This window comes from Typopeltis vanoorti, chromosome 1 (genome assembly GCF_054136105.1).
Source record: "Typopeltis vanoorti isolate ZY-2024b chromosome 1, IOZ_Tvanoo_1.0, whole genome shotgun sequence".
NCBI lineage: Eukaryota > Metazoa > Arthropoda > Arachnida > Uropygi > Thelyphonidae > Typopeltis > Typopeltis vanoorti.
Window position 1 is genome coordinate 45,997,073 of NC_143549.1, and position 23,588 is coordinate 46,020,660.

Below are 23,588 nucleotides of genomic sequence, written 5' to 3' on the forward strand. Positions count from 1 at the left end.
TGCCTCCATGAAGTCAATTTGTATACTGCGTGTGTGTATATTATTTGACTTATGATATATCAGTACTGCAGATGGGCTAAAGATTTCTTTTTTCTGTTTTTTTTTTCTGTTTAGAGATAATGCTAAATTGGATGCATTATAATCAGACAGGTTTGTTGATTTTATACTTGTAAATATTTCTTTTGAAGTATTTTGTTGTATTATGCTCTTATAGTTTCTTCCATTGTATGGTGCATCTTTTCTTAGATAACACAAGAAGTTTAATCTACAAATATAATGATTAGTCATAATCAGTTAATTATTGATTTCATGAAAGCACATAACATGTGCCTCCATGAAGTCAATTTGTATACTGCGTGTGTGTATATTATTTGACTTATGATATATCAGTACTGCAGATGGGCTAAAGATTTCTTTTTTCTGTTTTTATTATTTTTTATTTTTTTGCATTTTTATTTATTTGTTTATATAAAAAAAAAAATCTGGAAAATAATGCTGTTCTAGAGACCAAGCATGAATTTTTCAAGCCTCTAATAAGTGGAACAAGAGTCTCACATCAGGTGATGAAATTTATGTATTTATTTTTCTTATTGTTTGCAGTCATAAACTATCCTCATGTCTACACAAATTCAGCATCCAACAATACATTTATATAATGCTTCATCAAATCTAAAACTGTTACATGATTATATACACAAATTCAGCATTCAACAATATATTTATATAATGCTTCATCAAATTTCTAATGTATAAAACTGTTGAGGGGTGTACGTGATTATACTACATAAGTTTATATTATTATATAGACTGGTGTCGAGGCTAGCTGGTGAACGGTCGTGCTATCGGAGAGCTCCTGAGAGATTTGTGTTTTTTGTTGATTTATTGGTGTTTTGGATTCAATTTAATGCTACGTTTCATTAAATTGGATTCAATTTAATGCTAAAATTCAATTTAATTTAATACTGCTTATTAACGTGGTTAGTGTACTAAAGTGTTTTATAATATAATCTATGTCGGAAGTCGCCGCTAGATGAATTCGTAATGAGTAGTGTTCGTGCAAGCTCCAGATAAGATAAGTATCATTTTCAGTTATCGATACAAATTACTTAATATTGTGTAGTTTTGTTTTGTTTGCCTTGCGTATTTTAGTGCATCTATTTTTGGTGTGTTATAACGTTTAATTTGACAAAACACGTTACAGATAAATATGGCACCTGTGCGTAGGAAAATGGCGGCCAGTAATGAAGGTTCGCCATCGTTATCAAAGAACGGTAGCATAAAAGAAATGAGTCAGTGTACTAGCTGTGAAATGTACCCTTTGCGGAGTGCGGTCGGAGTGTGGTTAGATGATGATAAAGGTTTGAATGTGTGTAGAAAATGTAGGGAGAATGCGGAATTGAAGTGTATTTCGGATCGTGAGTGTGATATTTTTGTCAACCTTCAAAATGAAGGAAATAGGGATATGACAAGAAACGGCAAGGTTGTACATGAAAATTGTGAGAGTGTGAATGTAGAAAGTGTGAATGATAGTATAAATGGTTTCTCAGAGAACAAAAAAGATGAGATAGATGCATTGAGTGAGATCGCGTTGTTGAATAGTGCGATAGAAAGAGCAAAACAGCAGCTAGAGTGCATGAACAAAAGTAGACTGAATGAACCAAGCAATAATAAAAGGTATGACAGGAAAAATAGACGTATGAATGTGAACATGAACAAAATGAAGGATAGAGTGCTGTATGGAGACTCGTTAGTACGAGGTGTGTTAGTAGAGGATTTGACAAAATCGTACCAACCTGGTGCGACCATAAAGGACGTAACTGCGTCTATTAGAGAGCAAAAGGAAAGGGTGAAAGAAATGATTGTTGTGGCAGGTACGAATGATTTGAAAGGAGATAAAATGGAAATGATAGAAGACCTGAATGAATTGTTTGAGGTAGCAAAAGAAAAGAGTGAGAGAGTTAGAATGATTAGTCTTTTGCCACGGTATGACAGTGAAATGTTTAAAAGGAGGGCTATAATTGCAAATGACTTTATGCGTGGGTTATGTATGATGAGTGGTGTGGAATTTGTGGATGTGTGGAGTGAGTTTGATGGGCGAAAGGATCTATATAAGATGGATGGCTTGCGTTTGAATGGTTACGGTGTAAGAAGACTTGAGAAAGTGTTGCTGAATGTAGTGGATGTGCAAATTCAGGGAAACTAGATTTGTTGGGGGGGGGGAGTAGAGATACAGTCCTTATGGAGGCAGTTGAATGTAAGAATGAATATAATATGCCAGAGCAAATAAGGACAACAAATCTGAGTGGGATAGTTAATATAAGGCATCAAGGTGGGGTAGGGGCTAATGGGGGTCTTAAATTCATGTATACTAATACTAGGAGTATTAGGAACAAGAAGGAAGAGTTTTTGGCCATGGTTGGCACTTCCAGACCACAGGTTATAGGTATTAGTGAAACATGGCTGACTGTAGATGATATAACTAGTGGGATTGAATGTGATGGGTATAGTGTGTTCAGGAATGACAGAGAGAATAAAATGGGGGGAGGAGTATTGTTGATGATAGCTGATGAGCTCCAGCCAAGGAGAATAGAAGTTGAATTGCAGGATAGAGAAAAGAGCACATTTGAGGCCATTTGGTGTGAGATTGTGGCTAGCAGAACTAAATATACAATTGGGTGCTGCTATAGACCAGGTGATGGAAAAGATGGTGGTGACAGTATGCACAAGCAAATAGAAGAAATGGGTGGAAGGAGGGTGATTATTATGGGAGATTTCAACTATGGTCGCATTGATTGGAGTGAGGAGAGGACACACGGGAGGAAGGAACTGGATTTTATGCGGTTATTAAGGGATAACTATCTGCGACAGCATGTAATGGAAAATACTAGGGGTCAGAGAGTGCTTGACCTAGTAATTACATCTGAGGATTTGGCTGTAACAAATATGACCACATTGCCACCAATCGGTGAGAGTGATCATAGGGTCTTAACTTGGGAGGTGGCTAAAGGTGTAGAATTTTCAATTAAGACAGGGTACATGTGGAATTATCGGGCGGGAAAGTATGACAAGCTTAGGAGTTTGATTGGTTCAGTGCCATGGCATGTACAACTGCAAGGACTAGAAGTTGATAGTGCATGGGAGGTAGTTAAGAAGTGTTTGCATGAAGCAATGGCTGACTGTATACCTAGAGTCCGAATAATAAATCAAGTAGGGGTTAAATGGATGAATAACACCATTAAGCTTGAGTTGCAAAAAAAGAAACAACTATGGAGGGAATTTAAGGAGAAGGGTGACCGGCAGGCACATGAACGGTATAAAGCGCAGGCCAGAAGGGTGACGAGTGTGGTAAGAAAAGCAAAAAAGGATTACGAAAGAACATTGGCCATGCAGGCTAAAGAGAATCCTAAACAGTTTTTTAGATATGTAGCAAGTAAAAGAAAAAATGTACATGGCAGATTGATTTTAAAGAATGCCGATGGTAGGGAGGTAACTGAATCAGTTGAGATAGTTGAGTTACTGAGTGAGCACTTTGCAAAAGTATATCATCCAGGTGGTGACATTGCAGAAACGAATAAACCAGTAGATTATACGGGAATTGTGGTTAATGAAGTGGAGGTGAGTAGTCTATTGCATAACCTCAATGTCAATACATCTGTGGGATTGGATGGTATACCAGCTCGTGTTGTACGAGAAGCAGCTAAAGAATTGTCAGTACCCTTGACCATTTTGTTTAATTTGAGTCTCGGGTCTGGGTTAGTCCCGAGCGGGTGGAAAGAGGGGAAAATAGTTCCACTGCATAAAGGTGGTTCCAAGACTGCTGTTGTAAATTACCGACCGATTAGCATATCAGGAATCATTGTCAAGGTCTTAGAGAAAATAGTCAAGAGGAAAATACAAGATTGGATAGAAGAAAATGGGATACTGTATCGGGGACAGCATGGTTTTGTGAAGGGTAGGTCATGCCTCAGTAACTTGCTCACGTATTATAACACAGTGACGGCTGAACTGGATAAAGGTAATGGGTTTACGGTGATTCTACTGGACCTTGCCAAGGCCTTTGACAGGATTCCACATGGAATTCTAATCAGTAAATTGCAGCATATGGGAATGGACATAGGGTTGGTGAGATGGATAGGAGGGTGGTTGACGGAGAGATATCAGAGAGTGGTTTACTCAGGAGTAGAGTCCACAAGACGGCCTGTGACTAGTGGTGTGCCACAAGGATCTGTTCTTGGACCACTGCTGTTTAATTTGTTCATAAATGATATAGGAAATGATCTGAGAGGAACAGTACATTTGTTTGCGGATGATGCGAAGTTGGGTAGGGCAATAGTGAATGCAGATGACGTCAAAATTTTGCAGGATGATTTGGATAGATTGGAGGTCTGGGCTAAGGAGAATGGATGTCAGTTTAATGTGGCAAAATGTAATGTTATGCATTTTGGGATGAAAAGATTGGCGGCAGTTTACTGCATTGGTGGAACCCTGCTCCAGGAAATTGATGAGGCACGAGATTTAGGAGTGTTGGTGGATAAGGAATTGAAATTTAGGGGACACATTGCAAAAGTGACCAAAATAGCTCATCAAATCACTTGGTTGCTGAAGAATACCTTGACAAGCAGGTTATTGTTCCTCTCTATCGAGCCTTGATAAGACCCCATCTAGACTACTGTGCTCAGATTTGGTCACCTAGGTTTCTTCTTGATGGGGAGGAGGTGGAGAGGATCCAGAGGCGAGTGACCAAGATGATAGCAGGTCTGTGGAATGAACCGTATGAGAACAGGTTGAGGATTTGTGGGTTGCAAAAATTGGTTGATAGGCGGAGGAGGGGAGATATGATTGAGACATTCAAATTACTGAAGGGTTTCTATAAAATTAATTCAGAAGATATTTTTGAGAACAGGGCTGGTTGTGGGAGGACTAGGGGACATCCATGGAAACTGGGCAAAAGTGTGGTTAGTAAAGGTGTTAGAGCTGGGTTCTTTACTTTTAGAGTAGTGAATGAGTGGAATGCGCTCCCTGAGTCTGTAGTGGATGCTGTGACAGTGAATGAGTTTAAGGCGAGGTATGATAGATACTGTATGAATGTCAGATAGTTGTGATGAATATGATTTGGGGCCTCCCTCGATGAGTCTAATGACTCCCTGGAGTTGCCCGTAATAATAGTAATAATTACTGTCGATCAACAGTTTCCATAAGTAAGACCTACTTTTAGATCTCATTTATTGTCAAATTTTATATTTTGGTTTTCTAAGATCCTTACTGCATCAGTCCACTTAGATTTTGGTCTTACTTTTTCTATCTTTTTCCAGCCATCCTGTTATCAAACAACTGCTTCACTAATGATTACTCTCCCATTCTATTCAAGTGATCATACGACCTGAGATTAGCTCTGCTTACATATTCCGGAATTCTAACAATATCAGGTTCTTTTCTATTATCTTCATTTTTAATATGATTCTCTATTCAGTCTTTTCACCGCCTATTTTTTCTCGTAACTCTCATTCCTATGGTCTCTAGTCTTCGGTGAACTGTTTTTAAGTTCTAACTTGAATCTTAGATCTATAAGTTAAAACTGATTTGAATATTCTTACATATGTTTTGACTAATTTCTCTTATTCCAACTGGCTCTCAACCATGCCAGTTTTACTTATTCTATTGTCTTTTTCAATATTTAAATTGCCATCTTCACAAGAACTAGTGCCCAAAGAGGAAAAATATTTTACTTGTTCTGTAGGTTCTCCCTTCAGGATGCTGTGGATTCCATGTTTCAGTTGGTTATGTTTATACTGTTGATTTTCATGCAAATTTGTCAACATTCAGTTTAGTTAAAGAATCCCAAACTTCTACTAGATTTATTTAGGAGTATAACATCATGTACATGAAATAATGAACTGAGAATGTCTCCACTTTTGATATTAGGTTTAATGCCACTTTCCTTCATAATGTAATCTGTATAGATGATTAAGAAGGGAGATGATGTGCATCCTTGTCTTGTACTTAATTCCTGTAGGTTGTTCTAACTTACATGTTACAGTAAACTATGTATATTGCTAATACCCCATTTAAACCATATAATTGTAGCATTTTGAACAGCTTTTCTCGTGTTTCTTTTCTAAATCTACAAAACACAAATCCTTGTTATATTCCCACAATTTCTCAACTATTTGTCTTAAAATGAATTCTGAGCTTGAAAAATCCTCTCTTTGCCTGAATTAAATTTGTTCTTCCTGAAGTTTTTATTCTACTTTTTTTTTTTTTTAAACTGCTATATATTTCTATACCTCTTGAAACACTCACTAGGGAAATTCTGAGATTGTCTGCAAGGATTGAAAAATCAGAAGTCCATGGTGGACTCTGTTGAAGAGCTGGAAGTTAAAGAAGCAGTCAAGGGGGGGGGGATCAAAAGTTCTTATCACGTAAGTCGCAGTCTAATAGAACAATTAAAGAAAGCAAAGCAGTGTGTAAGACCAATTAAACATTAGTCATGGAATGATTGATTAGAACACAGAAAATAAATAATCAAAGAGATGGCTTTTTTTTCTTGAATAATATTTGTGTATTTCAGTCTACAGTTCACATCTGAACACTGCTCAACTTTGATTCTTTCTAAAACAAGAACGTTTTAAAAAGTATCAAATTTCTTTTCATTTTTTCTTTTTAATATGATATTCAGTTTCAAACTTCAGGTTTCAAATCTTCTGTATATTTTTGTGTCCATGAACCACTGTGAAGCTATTGGTATCAACAACAGCATAATTAATGAAGCCTTTCTGATTTCTTGTGTCTTCTCTCCATAAATTTGCATACATCTTTATGTTGGAACGTATCCTTGATTATTGTTTATGTCCAAACAGTAATCAAGCAGGCACTTACCATTATTATTAGTTTTGCTCTTTTTTCTCTAAATATCCCAAAATTTTTCAATGTTGGGAGGGAAGGAATCATTTGGATTGTAGATTTGAATTCAACACCTTGAAAATATATTTGAATCATCAGTTAATATACTAGAAAGATAAATTTCAAAATAAAATTAAATTATTAACACAAGCATTAATTATTTAATATAATATAAAAATACATTTTTAAAATTAATTAAAAATATTAATATTTATATATATATATATTTTTTTTTTCCCCCAGTGGATATCTGGTCAGTTGGATGCATTATGGCTGAACTAATAACATCTAAAGCACTTTTTCCAGGAACAGACCGTATCCTTAGTCATATCATTGCAATAATATATTTATATATATCTACATTATGTGTAAAAAGTGCATTAAAAATAGGCAATTATTTGTTTCATAAGAGATTAAAAAAAATTGGTGTATTTGTATTTCAGAACTTATATAAAATATATGAAATAACTGTTAATTTTTAAATTATAAAGTTTTCTATATTATTAGTTTCCTATTTCTTATGTTTTTAGTATTGTCAAGTGTAACACTTTTGGTCTTATGAGGCACTAATTGAATCGGTCTATCTAGACCAGGGGTCGGCAAACTTTTTTGATCATTGACCCTTTCATAGAATCCTTGATCGCTCATTGACTCCCATCATGTTGAATAAATGTTATCAATTTATTGATAACATTTATTTAATATGTTATAATAACTTTCTCAATTTAAAAACAATAATTCCTTCACCATTTTACTTTATTACTGCTTCTCGATAAGAATATTTAAAGAAAATACTTAAAGAAATTTATAAATAACATTAAAAATTTCAACCCCGTTTTGAACTCTAGACATTTACTGACCCCTTGGATAGCCACATCGACTGCTTTACCAGCCCCTGCTCTAGATCTTGGTCATCCTCTAGGTCTTTAACTTGCCATTCAGGCATGAAATACCTGTTTCATTAATATCTGCAGTCCTTAGTCTTTGGATTAAAAAAATTAAGATGTATTTTGTATTTCAGAATTTACATAAAAAATATGAAATAATTTAAATATAAAGAGCCAACAGGCTTCATATCGGCGATATATAAACATTATTTAAATTAAGGGGATATTAGATCCCACATCCAAAATGTGGGATCTAATATCCCCTTAATTTAAATAATGTTTATATATCGCCGAAATGAAGTCTGTTGGCTCTTTATATTTAAGTAACTTAATGGGTGCACCTTTTGGACAACTCGTATAGCAGAGTATATAAGTTCTTTTCACTATACCCTTTGGTATTAATTTGGTCTAGCTACTCACTGATGAAGCCTCAAAAAAGGCTGAAACCGGTCTGGGTAGTGACCTCCCACCTAATGTAATAACAGCATATATTTCCTAGGAAATGTGTTTTGTCATTTTCCATAATGTAAAGAATAGTGATCAGAACTTTACCCACCTTTGCAGCGAGTTGCCCGTGTTTGTACTACGCTCTAGGACTACTTGCATTAGCTCACGCTAGTATTCGCCGATACTTTTATAGTTTTTTATACTATATTTGGCATGAAACTCTCTAATTTCAATCTTTGAGTTTCTTATTCGGTTTTAAAACAATGTGGGATCTAATATCCCCTTAATTTAAATAATGAAATAATTGTTAATTTTTAAAATATAAAGTTTTCTAAATTATTAGCTTCCTGTTGAAAACTTAATTCCTTTAATATATTACTTTTTATGTCTTCAGTATTGTCAAGTGTAATATATTCAGCCTTGTAAGGCACTAATGAACATAGTTGATTTATCTATCATGAAATATACAAAATAAAACAAATGTTTTGTTTGTTTTTGCTGAGGATGTGCAGAGCGAGATTTGGAAACACTGAATATTCGGTTTGAAACTTGACACTCGCATACTGAATTAAATTTTATAAACAATTTAGTTTTTTATAAAAAAAATACACTCAATAAATTGATATAACATTTAATGAGTGTGTATTTTTTGTCCAAAACATTTGATTTAATTTGCAATGTTTAAAATTTAATTAATTATGACTTATGCTTTGGCCATATATTCAGCACTTTGGAAAAATTGCAGAATGAAGAAACATTAAAGAAACATGTAATAATATATTTTATAGCTGTGGTTCTGGTGGTAATAGGAATGTGACGAAGTACAATTTGGAAATATCGAATATTCGGTTTGCAATTCAGCCAAAGCATACCAAATTAAATTGTTAAAATTCTGATTTAAATTTTACAAACAAAAATAATTTTTTGAACAAAAAAAAAATACACTTGTGTATTTTTTAACTTTCATGCTGGGCTGTGTTTAGTACGTATCACGCATTGAGTTGCTTGATTTTGCAACTTTCCCTTCTGCTTTGGGTGAGCGGGTAGATTTTTATACAGAAACTATATTATTATTATTATTATTATTATACAAATGCCTTCTGGAGGCAAGACTCGTCAGGGGGAGGAGGCAATAGTAAGATGCACCCTAAACGAGAATAATTATTTACCTCATTTAACAATATATTTCACTCATACTCTCCATGCAAAAAAAAAAAAAAAAGTCATGCTGCACTCTCTTATGCCCCACACCCTTATACAACTTCGAAGAATGATCTCCAGTCTCTATCCCCTTCAATCCTTTGAAAAAATATCTTGGGTATCTATTTGGTAAGCACCTCTTAACAGTTAATATATAATAATAATTAATAATTATTATTATATAGATACCTCCATGGATTCCGAAGACTCATCCCCGGAGACTCAATCTATCATACCTCTCCTTGAATCCATTAATAGACAAAGCACTCATAACTAACTCTGGCAACCTATTTCACTCATTCACAACTCTCCCAACAAAAAAATCTAGTCCTCACTACTACTAACCACACCTTTATTCAGTTTCCAGGGATGACCTCTTGTTCTGGTCCCCAGCATCAGTCCTATAAAACCCTTTAAGCAACTTAAATGTTTCTATCATATCCTCTCTTCTTTTTTTTTTTTTTTCTATCAATATGCAATCCACATACCCTCAATCTATTCTCATAGGGAACATTCCAGAGACCACTCATTATCTTGAGTCACTCGCCCCTGAATCCTCTCCACTACTTCCTCATTCCAAGAAACCTAGTGAACCATACTTGAGCACAGTAATCCAGATATGGATGTATCAAGCCTTATAAAGAGGCATAACAACTTCCTTATCTCTACATGTTAGTTTGTTCTTCAATCTTCTTCTCTTCCGTCTAAGATGGGTTGAGTCTTCACTTGAGCAGGATCTTCCAGTCTTCTCTATTCCTCAAAAAAGTTCCTTATATGTTCTGCATCCCATGATGTTCATTATTAATTTCAGCCAGGTAATTCTAGGTCTTCCAGGTCTTCTTTTTTCATAGTTTTCAGTTGGAAAAGTATTGATTAGGATGTTAGGAAGTCTGTCTGTGTCCATGCATACAGTGTAGCCAAACCATCTTAGTTGTTGTTTTCTAATTTTTTCTATTATTGTCTTTTTATACAATAATTCTTGTCTGACTGTGATGTTTGTTTTCTTTTCTATCCAACTTGTTCTATTTATTTTTCTTAAGCATTTCATTTCAAATGCCTGTAGTTTGTTTTCCACCCTTTTCTTAACTGTCCACACTTCTGCTCCATAGATGACTGTTGGCATAATTATTGATTCATATAATTTGATTTTGGCTTGCTTAGATATCTTGTTTTCCAGATTTTCTGTAATTTTCCCATGGTGGTCCATCCTATCGCTATTCTGTGTTTGATTGTTTTGAGTTCATCTATTGTTTCTGTTATTTTTGATCCAAGATATATGAAGTTGTCTACTTGTTCTATTTGTTCTCCATTTAGGGTGGCTGAGATGGTAGTTATTTTCATCACTTTTGTCTTTTGTATATTTATTGTCATGCTATATATTTTACAGGTTTCGTTTAGCTTGTTTATCAACTTTGTAGTTCATTTGGGATTCTTGCAATAAGGACAAGATCATCCGCATATTTGATATTATTTATGTTTAAACCATTGACATCGATTCCAGGCTCATTATCTATTGCCTTCTTTACAACTTCGTCTAGATATATGTTGAATAGGCATGGGGATAATGGGCATCCTTGCATTACTCCTTTTTGGATCTCTGTGGGTTCTGTTGTGAGGGTGTCCTTTTTAATTATTGCATTTGTCTTAGAGAAATATTTTATCAGAAACTGTATTATATATTTGTCTATTGCCTTTTCTAGTAGAACTTTAAGAAGGATTTCTCTGTTGATGCTATCGAAAGCTTGTTTAAAGTCCACAAAACAACAATATAGTTCTTTATGGTCTTCTCAGCTGAGCTCTGCTAGTTGGTGCAATGTGAAAATCTGGTCTATTGTTGAATAGTTTCCTCGGAAACCAGCTTGTTCTATGCCTATCATTTCTTCATTGATGTTTTTTAATCTATTTTGTATAATTCTTATGAATATTTTATAGGTGTGAGGGAGTAAATTGATTGGTCTGTAATTTCTGCAGTCTCTTTTGTCTCCTTTCTTGTATATTGGGATGATCTTTCCAGTTCTCCAATCATCTGGGATCTCTCCTGTTTGTAGTATTTTATTGAATAGGGTTGTTAACTGTTCTATTGCTGTGCTGCCTCCAAATGACCGTTCAGTAGGGATAGTATCAATGCCAGGTGCTTTATTGTTTTTCATCTGTTTTATTGCGTATCTAACTTCTTGTAAAATTTTTGGGTGGGCGTTATTTTCTTCTATTGTTGGCTTTGTAGTTTTGTTTCCTTGGTGAAAGACAGTCTTAAAATGGTTTGACCAGATTTTTCTTATATCTTCAATATTCCTGGTTTCAGTCATCTTGTTCTTCAATAGCCAAGTAATATTATGGACTACCTTAGCAACTTTAGTAATATGTCCTCTAAACTTTAACTGTCTGTCTACACCACCCTTAAATCCCTAGTTTCATCTGCTTCCTGGAGTACAGTGCCATCAATGTGATACACAGCTTGGAATCTATTTGTCCCAAAATGCATAACTTTACATTTCTTTCACATTAAACTAACATCCTGAGTCTATTTAATTCATCCTGCATGCTCTCCACATCGCCTTGATTAACTATTACTCTACCTAATTTTGCATTATCAGCAAATAACTGAATATTTCTTTTCAGATTATTTCTTATATCATTTATGTACAAATTAAACATCAGTGGTTCCAGCACTGAAGCTTGCAGCACACTACTAATCACCTATTTTTGCCTCGATTCTGTCCCTCTATATACTACTTTTTGATATCTGCCTATCAGCCACCATCTTATCCCCTTAACCATGTCATGTCCATCCCCATTTATTCTAATTTGTGTAACTTAGTTCCATGTGGTATTTTGTCAAATACCTTTACAAAATCATCACATAGACATTTTCTTTATCCAACTCAGCTGTTACTTCATTATAAAAAGTTAATAATTACTAAAGCATGACCGACCCTTCACAGAGCCATGTTGACCTTCATAAAGTATTATATTTTTATGGACCCATTCTTGAATTTTCTTTTTGACCAATTGGTCTAGTACTTTTATACCACCACACACTAGATACTGATTTGTCTATAATTTGCTACTGCAGTCTTAGAACCTCCCTTATGCACGAGAATTATTTTGCCCTCTTTCCACTCCTTTGGAACCCTTCTAGAACTGAGACTTAAATTAAAGAGCCTAGTCAAGGCATTGCCAGTTCCCTTGCACATTCTTGCATAATCTTAGCTGATATCCCATCTAATCCTACAGCTGTATTTACATTGCGATTCTGCAATATCCTAAGAACCTCCAGTTCATCCACCTCTGTTCCCACATCGTTTGTCACATATGTTAAAGCAGTAACCTCACTAGGATGATATATCCTTGCAAAGCAGTCACTCTGTAACTCTTTTATCTGCTTCTTTCTCTCTCCTTATGACCATCATCACTCGTTAAGGTTAATCTTCCATAGTCATTCATTTTGAAAAATTATGGAGACAACTACCGTGTCTCAAACATGATTGTTGTCTCCATAATTTTCCAAAATGTATTTGATCACCGTGTAAGCCTAAAAGAAAGGATTTCCATAGTCATTCTTTCTCTTACTTGCCACATAATGAAAGAACTCTTTGGGATTTTCTTTGGCTTGCTCTTGGCTAGATTCTTCTAGATTCAAGTCTATATCTCCATAGTTGATTATAAGAAGAATCTAGCCTGCTTGCCTAGATTCTTCTTATAATCTGATTTTGCCCTCCTTCTCATGCTGGTCACCTTTCTCTTTACATGCTCTCCACAGCATTTTTTTCTTCTGCAGCTCATGCTTAATGATATTACTCATTCATCTAACTCCTGTCTTGTTAACCCTCCTTACCTTAGGTATACAATTTAATATTGCTTCCTCTTCTCCTTAACTATCTCCCATGTACTACTACTACCATCCTTACCCTGCATTGTTTTATGCCATGGCACAGATTTAAGCTTCTTCCTAAGCTTATCAGAATCACCTGCCCTTCTTTACAGAATATTCCTCATTTCTTACAGTCTTCCAAGTCGAGACCGCATGTCACTTTTACCAATCGGAGGCAATGTGGTCACTTTGGTTATGGATAGCTCTTCTGATTCTATAACCAGGTCCAATACTCTCTCACCCCTAGTCCCTTCCATGACATACTGCTTTAAGTAATTATCTCTTAGTAGGTGTATGAATGTTATTTCCTTTCCTTTCCTTTCTGCCATTTGATCTTTCTTCCTTCTAGTCTATATCTCCATTGTTGAAGTCCTCCATAATAATCACTTGACCTCTACTCATTGTATTAATTTGGCAATGCATATCTTCCAGATCTGTAGCACTTCTGGCCTATAGTAACAACTAATTGTATATTTTGTCTTACTGGCCTTATTTGCACACCAAATGAACAGCCATCCTCCCACCTGTCTTCTATTCTTTTTGATTGCTATCATCAGAGATATTCCTCCTCCCATCCTATCTTCTCTCTCTTCCCTGAAAATACTAAACCCTTCACAATGTATTCCTGTGACTACAATCTGTTAGCCAAGTCTCACTTTTGCCTATAACTTTTGGCAAGGTTGCACTGAACGATGTCAAAAACTCCTTCCTCTTGTTCCTGATATTTTTGGCATTAGTATATAGAAACTGTAGCCTCCCTTTACCTTTACTCCCCCCACCTTTACTTTCTGAATTGACTATACTCTTCAATATTTTTGCTTGAGAGACTAGATTTCTCTTGCTTGGTCATATGTCTCAATCATCTCCCCCCCTCCCCTCCCCCACCTATTTACTAGAGTCTGCAGTTTACATTTGCTTAACCTTTCTTCATAGTCATTGTTCTTTAATCCTAATATTGCTTTGGTTATCTGCCTGCGAACTTTTTTCCAGAGCTTGCTTCTCACTTAGGAACTCAGTAAACCAGATGTGGTCTAATCAAAGCCTTGTACAGCAGAATGAGCTACTTGTCAGTGTTCTTAGTATACTGACATTTCTTTGTGTGCTGTTTTTATCACTTTTGCAATATGTCCCTGAAATTTCAATTCTCTCTCCACCAATATATCCTGAGATCCCTCACTTCCTTCACCTCCTGTAATGCAGCACCTCCAATATGATAAACAGCCTTACAATTTTGAGATCAAAAAGTGCAAAATTACATTTACTGCTGTTAAATTGATACCCCCACTTTTCAGTCTTACATGCAGTATTATTAATAAACAAATTAAACAGCAGTGTTCCTTAAACAGAACAGAACCATGTGGGATTCCACTAGTAAATCATTTGCACAGAGATTGGTTAGTTATTTTAGTTAGGTAGTTAATTATTGAGTTTTTCTTTTTCAAAACAAAGTGCTCTCATTCCCCCTCCCTCCCCAAAATAAAACCATTCAGAAATTCTCACATGTTAACTAGAGTTTATAGGATGACTTCTAATTCATTGTCCACTAGAATAACTTTTATTGCACCACCCATAATATCACAACTGTAATTATTGGATATTTGTCTAACAAATCTATTTACATTCATGCTTATTTTTTACCTCCAGACAACTTGTCATTTGTACAGTTCATGATTATTGATTTTTAAATGTAGAAATTTAAAAATATAATTACAGAATTTATTTTAATTATTGATGAGTTATATAACTGGAAAGCAAAAAGTCTTTTCCTTTCTAAGATAAGTTGTGCTTCTCTGGAAAGCACACGTAATGATAATTGTGTGCTTCAGAGAGAGTATACCGAAAGTGCAAGGTGATTTTTCAAGTCCCACTAATGGGAGTGCCACATGATACAATTTATCCAGTGTCTATCATGAACCTGTTAAAAATTGATTATACAAAAGATTCAGAAATATTGCCTCCTATGTGTGATAAATAACTCACTGAATAATGTAACCACATGAAAACATGCAAAAATAAAATTTTACATTCCTTAAATTAAATAAAACAGTTACTGGTACTTAATTTTACAAGGGATATTTATTAAAAGAAAGAATACAGCACAAAAATGAGAAAAACATTATATATTCTCACATCAAAATGTGAGAAATAACTGACTAATCTGAAGGAAAATTGTTGATAGGAAGTTCACAATGAAGCTTTTCATGTAAAGATCCTGTACACCCCCTGAAGGTGTATGTCAGGAATTTGATGATGATGATCAAAAACATTCATGCCCATAGTGGAATTCAAATCCACAGTCCGAGTGAGCAGATAGGCTGTCTCCTCAGTCAACTGAGCCAGCAGTAGTCTTCCAGTGAATTATTTGAAATGTATATCACCCTTCTGATGAATGGTTTCAGAATTCTTTACTTTGCAAATTGCATGAAATAAGAAAGGATCTTGTTTGCAAGATCAGGATGGATTCAGAATTCGTAAAAATGTTGTGCGTGATATGCCTAAAAATAGTGTTGCTTTACAAATGTGCACTCTTATGTAATCAGTACATTTGGAGCATTACAGTATATAAGGTGCATTTCAATCACTTAATATAAAAGCAACTTGAATTTTCTCTCTTTTCTACAGGAAAAAAACAAAGGCTGAAGGTTTAACACATCAAAATGTAAAGTTATGTCAAAACACAAAAGCCACAAGTAAGACTGTGTAGTTTGGTCATGCTTCCAGAAATTCAGTTTTTCTTGCAAAGCAGCCATTGTGACTAGAGAAAACATGCACTTACATAATACTAATAATTATCACTACTGCAAACTCACCTACAATAACAAAGAAAAGTCTTGACCAAAACCCTATGAGCACAATTCTTTTCTAAATGGAATACATTATAATGAACTAATAGAATACTATAATAAAGTATTCCTGTGGTCCTTTCAAGATCACTATAATGAGAGTAAACTGTTTTCGTCATGGTCTTAGTTGTTACCAAGACAGAATTCTGAACAGCTGCATTAGCACTTTGGTCAGCTAATTGTCATATGTAGCACATGCAAAAGACTGAAACAGTGCAGATCTCAGCACTAATAGATTGCTGAGAATCACTATAAGATCTTATCATACTGATTCTGGCTATGATAACATCTGTTCTGAACAAGTTGAGACAAGGAAGTGAATGATCTCTTTCTATAAGGAAGGAGTTATTTTATTACTATATCCATATTTCAGGTTCTAGTTTTCAGAATTTAGATCAGTGAATTGAATTAGATCAATTATGATCATTAGTATCATGATTAGTATCTTTCAAAATTAATTGGAAGATTTAAAAATTATTACATGGTGGGTGTCCACTTATTATTACAAGAGACTTCCAGGGAACTAGACTCGTTGAGGATGGATCTTATCACTCACACCACCTGTTATTCATTCTATGGGTGTCCTCTCCCTGCCTTCCATAAAATGAAAATTTCTATCTGCTTATTTGTAGTATGACCCCTTTAGTATATGTAGGTTTCTCTCTCTCTCTTTGATATCACCCCTTTTTGTACTGTTTGTTAATGCCTGCAGTCCACAAATTCTCAATCTATCCTAATAATCTATATTTCACAGTCTTGATAACATGTTTGTTTGTTTCAGCACCACTGCACATATCTCTGAATATTATTTGGTTTTTGCTGTATGGCCCCTAAACCTCAATTTCCTATCTATTAAAATTCCAAGATCCCGGCTTGATCAGTTTCTTATAACATAATCCTGCCAATATAGTATGCCATTGGATATCTTATTACATAAAGTGCACAACTTTACTAACATTGAACTCACAGTTATGTTCACATGCCCATAATTCAAATCCTTTAAACTACTGTATGCCATCAGTCAAATCCTTCCCATTGTCATTAATGTAAAGATTGAATAACAAAGGGACCAAAGACTAATTGAGTACACCTATGGTCATATTAAATCTTGCAGACTTACATTCCCTCCCCCCACACACACCACTTTTTTGATATGTAAGTTAACATTCTCTTATCGAAGCTAATAATTTATAATCCAAGTCCATATCTTTCAACTTATGTAATGGCCTTCCATGCTGTATCCAACCAAAAGATTTAACAGAGTCCAAAAGTATCATGGTACATCCATTCTTTTGTCATACTCACATGTAACATTATTATAAAATGTGAGCAAGTTACCTTAAACATGATCTTAACTTTAATAAACTTAGTTTAATTCTTTATCCAAGTGTGAGCAAACAAAGTTTGCGCCTGAAAATATCTTCAGGACTGTAGCAAGGTGGTGCAACTCGGAGCAAAGGTGGACCAAGCTCTCATCACTCCTTATCTCCTTGTTCCACCATGCAAAGCACATGTCCTTGTGGACATGTATAATGCTATGCATTAAGGGAAAGGCCACTACCCAGACCGGTTTCGACCTTTATTGAGGTCTCATCAGAGGGAGGCAGACCCAGAGGTGGTGACACTAAGGCAGAAGCAATATAGAGGTCATATTTACCTATATGAGTGTGAGCAAACAAAATGCAAACTTCGTTTACTCACACTTAAATGAAGGATTAAACTAAATTTATTATACTCTAACCAAGTGCAAAATAAACTTCCAACATCTTTCTCTGAATCCAGAGTAATTTAATAATAAGGTGGTACACACCGGTTGGCAATTCATATAGGTAAATATGACCTCTCTATTGCTTCTGCCTTAGTGTCACCACCTCTGGGGTGCCTACCACTGACGAGACCTCAATAAAGGTCGAAACTGGTTTGAATAGTGGCCCTTCCCTCAATGCATAGCATTATACATGTCTGCAAGGACATGTGCTTTGCATGGTGGGAGATACTGAGACGAGGAGTGATGAGAGTTTGGTCCACCTTTGCTCTGAATTGCCAGCAGTTGCACCACCTTGCTACATTTGGTCGAAACCGGTCTGGATAGTGGCCCTTCGCTCAATGCACGGCATCATACATGTCCACAAAGACATGTGCTTTGCATGGTGGGAGATACTGAGACAAGGAGTGATGAGAGCTTGGTCCATCTTTGCTCTGAATTGCCAACAGTTGCACTACCTTGCTACAGTCCTGAAGATATTTTCAGGCTCAAACTTTGTTTGCTCACAGTTGGATAAAGGATTGAACTAAATTTATTATAGTCTAACCAAGTGCAAAATAAACTTCCAACATCTTTCTCTAAATTCAGAGTAATTTAATAATAAGGTGATACACCGGTTGGCAACTCATATAGGTAAATATGACCTCTCTATTGCTTCTGCCTTAGTGTCACCACCTCTGGGTCTACCTCCCACTGATGAGACCTCAATAAAGGTTGAAACTAGTCTGGGTAGTGGCCCTTCCCTCAATGCATGTCTGCAAGGACATGTGTTTTGCATGGTGGGAAATACTGAGACAAGGAGTGATGAGAGCTTGGTCCACCTTTGCTCAGAGTTGCCAACAGTTGCACCACCTTGCTAGTGTCCTGAAGATATTTTCAGGTGCAAACTTTGTTTGCTCACACTTGGATAAAGGATTAAACTAAATTTATTATAGTCTAACCAAGTGCAAAATAAACTTTCAACATGATCTTAACTTAGTAAACTGTGCTGTTTATTGCAAAGTATACATTCTGTCGACCCATTTCTGTATACAAACTCTTATCAACTTTTCCAAAATCTTCACAACCACTCCACAGATATTGATAGGCTAGAAACATATCTTTGCACAACTCTTATGATTAAGAACTAAAAAATAACATTTGAGTAAGTGAATTTCATGTTTGGCAAGGGTGGGAACCAGTTATTTTATTTATTTTATTTTATTTATTATTTTTTTAAGCACAGTAAAATTATCTAAACTGTGTTGCCTTATATTGCTAATTTTAGCAACATAACGTGTTCATGGTCTTCCATTTTTTTTAGGAAAATGTGTTTTAAAATATGAATTGGTAAACACGACTGTAATTAATACTAATTGTAGTTTAATAATAATCAGAGGTATAAATAATAAAGAAATCAATTAAAGGTAAAGAAGTTGTTTAAGGATCAAAGCCAGATAATAGGAGGAGACCTCCACATAGCCTTTTAACACATTCATGCCAAGGAATGAATTGTATCATATTGTGATAGGAGAATTTGTCTCATATTAAAATAACTTTCATAGCTTACATGTAACAAAAATGACATAGAATTTTATTAAAAACTCTAATATATTTCTTCTAGTGTTATACAGACATTGTTAGGGAGATAGATCGTTAACTACATTCAAAAGATAAATCAAAATAATGAGTCATAAATCGTGCGTATATTAGCTTCTGTTTGCTTGTATATGATATTGCACTATTAGAGTTGAAAGGAACGATTGTAGTATGTTGTGTAGATGAAAAATTATTTAAAATAATTATTAATTAAAAAAAAACTTATGAAGAATTAATATTATCACTTCCCAAAACATTGATATTGGCATATAGTCTGATCAGTTCAAGTTTGGACAATTTCTTAGTGTTTCACATCTTTAAAGGAAAAGACAATCAAAATTAATCTTGTTGGAGTGAAGAAGTTTTGTCTGGTTTTAAAGAACTCTGTGACTTAATGTCAGTAGCATGAGAAGCAATGCCAGACTTGTCAGATTCCAAAAATGTTCTATGATCTTCATGTTCTCCAATTCTAATCAAGGCAGAGTGGCCAGTCTGTTCCAAAATAGTAAAGATGACATGAGTAGCAGTACCCTGCTATTCGATAGACATCTGGTAAGAAAAGAGGTAGTCATGTATCCTTTGATGGTAGGGAAGAAGACAGTTTCCAAACTGGTTTGAAGGAAACATATAGATTAACCACCTTACCGGCCATTATGGATCAAATACACATCCTCATATGCTTGGAACGATATGTTCCAAAGTTCCTTTATGATAGGATATTGAAATTCTCTTCATATCAGATTATAGGCTTGTAGAAGGATGATAATTATCAATAAAACGATAATTTTGTTGTATCCATTACATATCAGATTGCTTTTAATTTTATTCAGTTCATCTAATAAAAGGGGATTTGAAGAGCAGATTGTATGAGCTCTATGTACAATATTCTTAATAATACTCTTTTATGAATGATGGTGGAAGAATGAGTGAATGTATCTGCCAGTAAAGATTGGCTTCTCATAAACTGAAAATTCAACATATCCTATAGGATTACGAATTATTACAGTATCCAAAAAGTGTAGTTGATTATTGGATTCACGTTCCATAGGGAACAATATGGGAGTATAAGGAGTTTTTTCTCTAGGAGCTGAAGTAATTCTCACTCGGTGTTGGACTAGACTTAAAATACATCAACAAAACATAACTATAGATAAGGCTGGGGAAATATAGTGTCACAGTTCTTTTTTCTAGATGCTGCATGCTTCAGCTGTGACTGGCTCATGAACTTAATATCATCATCATCAGTTGCATCAGTCTTGGGACTGGTAGCTCAGCAGCAATTTCCTCCATTCCGTGCTGTCATTGGTCAAGAAAGCTTTTCCTTGGTCTGCCTCTTCTTCTTTTCCCCTCTATTTTGCCTTCAGTTATTCTTTTCACAAGTCCATGTCGAAGTCTATGTCCAAACCACCTATTCCTTCTAATTTTGATCGATTTTATTAGAGTTCTTGTTTCATTTATCTCTCTCAGGACTTGTTGGTTTGATTTTTTTTCTGTCCATTTTATTTTGTTCATGCGACACTAGCACCACATTTCAAAAGCCTCCAATCTTCTTACATCTTCTCTGCCTAGAATCCAGGTTTCACATCCATACAGTGCAATGCTCCATATCAATGTCTTTACTATTTTTTTTTTTCCTTCAATTGTAGGGTGAGGTTTCCTGTTAAAATGCTTTTCATCTTAGAGAATTGGGATTTTGCATTGTTCTTATGTCTTGATCTTATGTCTTCTCTTGTTCTGCCATCTTCTATTATTAGGCTACCTAAATATTTAAAGCTTTTCACTTGTTTTATTTGTTCCCCGCTGATGTTTATATGCTCTGTATTGATATGGATTTTGCCTGTAATAATTATTTTAGTCTTATCTGTGTTGATTTTCATTTTATATTTTTCAAGGTTATTATTTAGTAATTCTAGCATTGTTTTTAACCGTTCTTCTGTTTTCTGCTACAAGGGCTATGTCATCAGCAAATCTTATACACATGACTTGCTCACCATTTATCTTTATGCCACTATTTATTTTATCTTTAGTTTCCTGAATGGCCTTTTCAATATATAAATTAAATAAAAGTGGTGAAAGTATACATCTTTGTCTTACTCCACTCCTGATATTTATTATTTTCTCCTTATCATTGATTTCAATCCGTCCATTTTGATTTTTTTTAATTTGATAAATTATTTTCCTATCCCTCAAATCTATGCTGAACTTAATATACACATGATTTATGAGTTAATTTGATTTAGCTTTTGAATGTAGTTAACAATATCTCCCTGATGATGTCCACATAATGTTGGATGAAATATATTGGAGTTTTTGAATAAATTGTATATAATTTTGTAAGCTATGAAAGTTATTTTAATATGCTGGTGCACATGTTCCATTAATGCTATTAAATTTGTTTCATACTTCCTCTTTTTTGTATCAGCAGTCATCCACAGATTGTGTCATGTGCTTCAGTTGAAATCAGAACTGTGTGGAAGGAAAGATTTTGTTTTAGGATATATTAGGAATCCATAATTGAGGGGAAACCTATATTTAAGCGGTATATTTAAATTATTAAAAAAAAGCTTGTGTACATTGGTAGCTTAGTAAATGACTGTAGAATGGTGCACATTCATCAGACTAATCAGATGATTCATTGAGGCTTGAGTTACATATGCATCAATGGAGTGCTAAATGAGTAAATCATCCATTCAGTTTGTTAACATATCACAGGCACAACAAACTGTATGCAAGCGTATCATCCCATATAGTTTGTTTGTTGTGCCTGTTATGTGTATTTCTTTTTATTAGATTTTGCTTTTTTGTTTCTTCAGAAAAATTCTTTTATTGAGTAATGATCGTGCTTTTTTTTTTGCATACTAATAAATCTCAGAAGTACTAATATTTTGTTGGAGATTGCCAGACACATTTTTGTAAAACATGCGGTTCATTTTTATTCCAGGGATAAATGGATTTTTATTCTTTATATCTATTGTTTCCAATGACTGCAATTAAAATGTCCCAGTATAGTGAAAAACATCACCTCCACAATTTTTTTATTTTTTTTTTTGTCATTAAACGTACTCTAGAGACACTTAGAGGGTATGTATATTTAGTGACATTGTAATCGTGTAATTAGAAACAGCTGGAATGAAAATAACCCTATATCATGAAAAACACATCCTATCCCACAAATGCTACTGTGTACTGGGCAAACTTCAAAATGGGAATTCATTTAAAAATTTTATGGAATATACAACTGTGTTTAAAAAAAAAAAAAAAAATTATTATTATCCCGACGTTTCAATCTTCATATCAAGATCATCATCTGGAGCATACATAAATATACAAGACAAGCTGAGTTACATTATTAACTGTAGGCTAGAGAAACAATGATTTGATCACATGTTATTCTACTGGCATGAACGCTAGTGTGGGGGGGATTTATAAATTACATCAAGCTAAATTCTATTTATGATGACAGGATTAAACATTCTTTCTTACAGATGGTTTTCTTTCAGAAACAATGATGTCCTATTTTTAGTACTACAATTGTTATTTAAGATACTGGATTTTCTACAGTCCTGTTTATAGTTGTTCTTAGTGAGGAAGGTTCCGTGGGTCGAATATATGCCTTCCATATGGTTGGGATTTTTAGACCATCATTATTGTTCAGATTGGGGTGATTGATAATGATCTCACAGGCTTCCTTAAATTTCCGTTCATACCATATTTTAGTGTGATGTAGACAGCTAGACAATTCTGTGTAAGGCCTTTAGGTAATGATCCGAAAGGCCAGCTTCACTATAATTATATTTAATGTGTCGTTTATGTTCTTTTTGTCTGAGAGGAATTGTGCGTCCTATTTCTCCTATATATGGTATATTGCAAGCAGCGCCGGCGCCTAGTCTTTTTCTTGTGTGTGCGCGATTAATGTTTGGCACCTTTCCAAAAAAGTTTTTTTTGAATAAAGTGTGAATAAAATGAACAGGAAATGAAAAACAAATGAAAACCGCTTTACAGTATAATGTTACCTACGGATTAGTCCTGCTTATACAATTTTTTTTTTACATGGAACTCAACAATTAATCATAAGTTGATTTATGATACATCAAAAA

General features: G+C 34.7%; 1 protein-coding gene across 6 annotated transcripts in view; it reads left to right on the forward strand.

The window, feature by feature from the left end:
• The window catches only part of LOC150109944 (mitogen-activated protein kinase 14-like), a 354,973-nt gene that overhangs the window by 163,433 nt on the left and 167,952 nt on the right, over positions 1-23,588 (forward strand). For 4 of the 6 annotated variants that reach the window (XM_090397321.1, XM_090397320.1, XM_090397323.1 and 1 more), the window contains 2 exons: positions 115-150; positions 7,144-7,215. In XM_090397321.1, the coding sequence (XP_090253447.1) occupies positions 115-150; positions 7,144-7,215 (108 nt within the window). The remainder of the gene's footprint in view (positions 1-114; positions 151-7,143; positions 7,216-23,588) is intronic. The other 2 variants (XM_090397345.1, XM_090397337.1) reach the window with 1 other exon arrangement.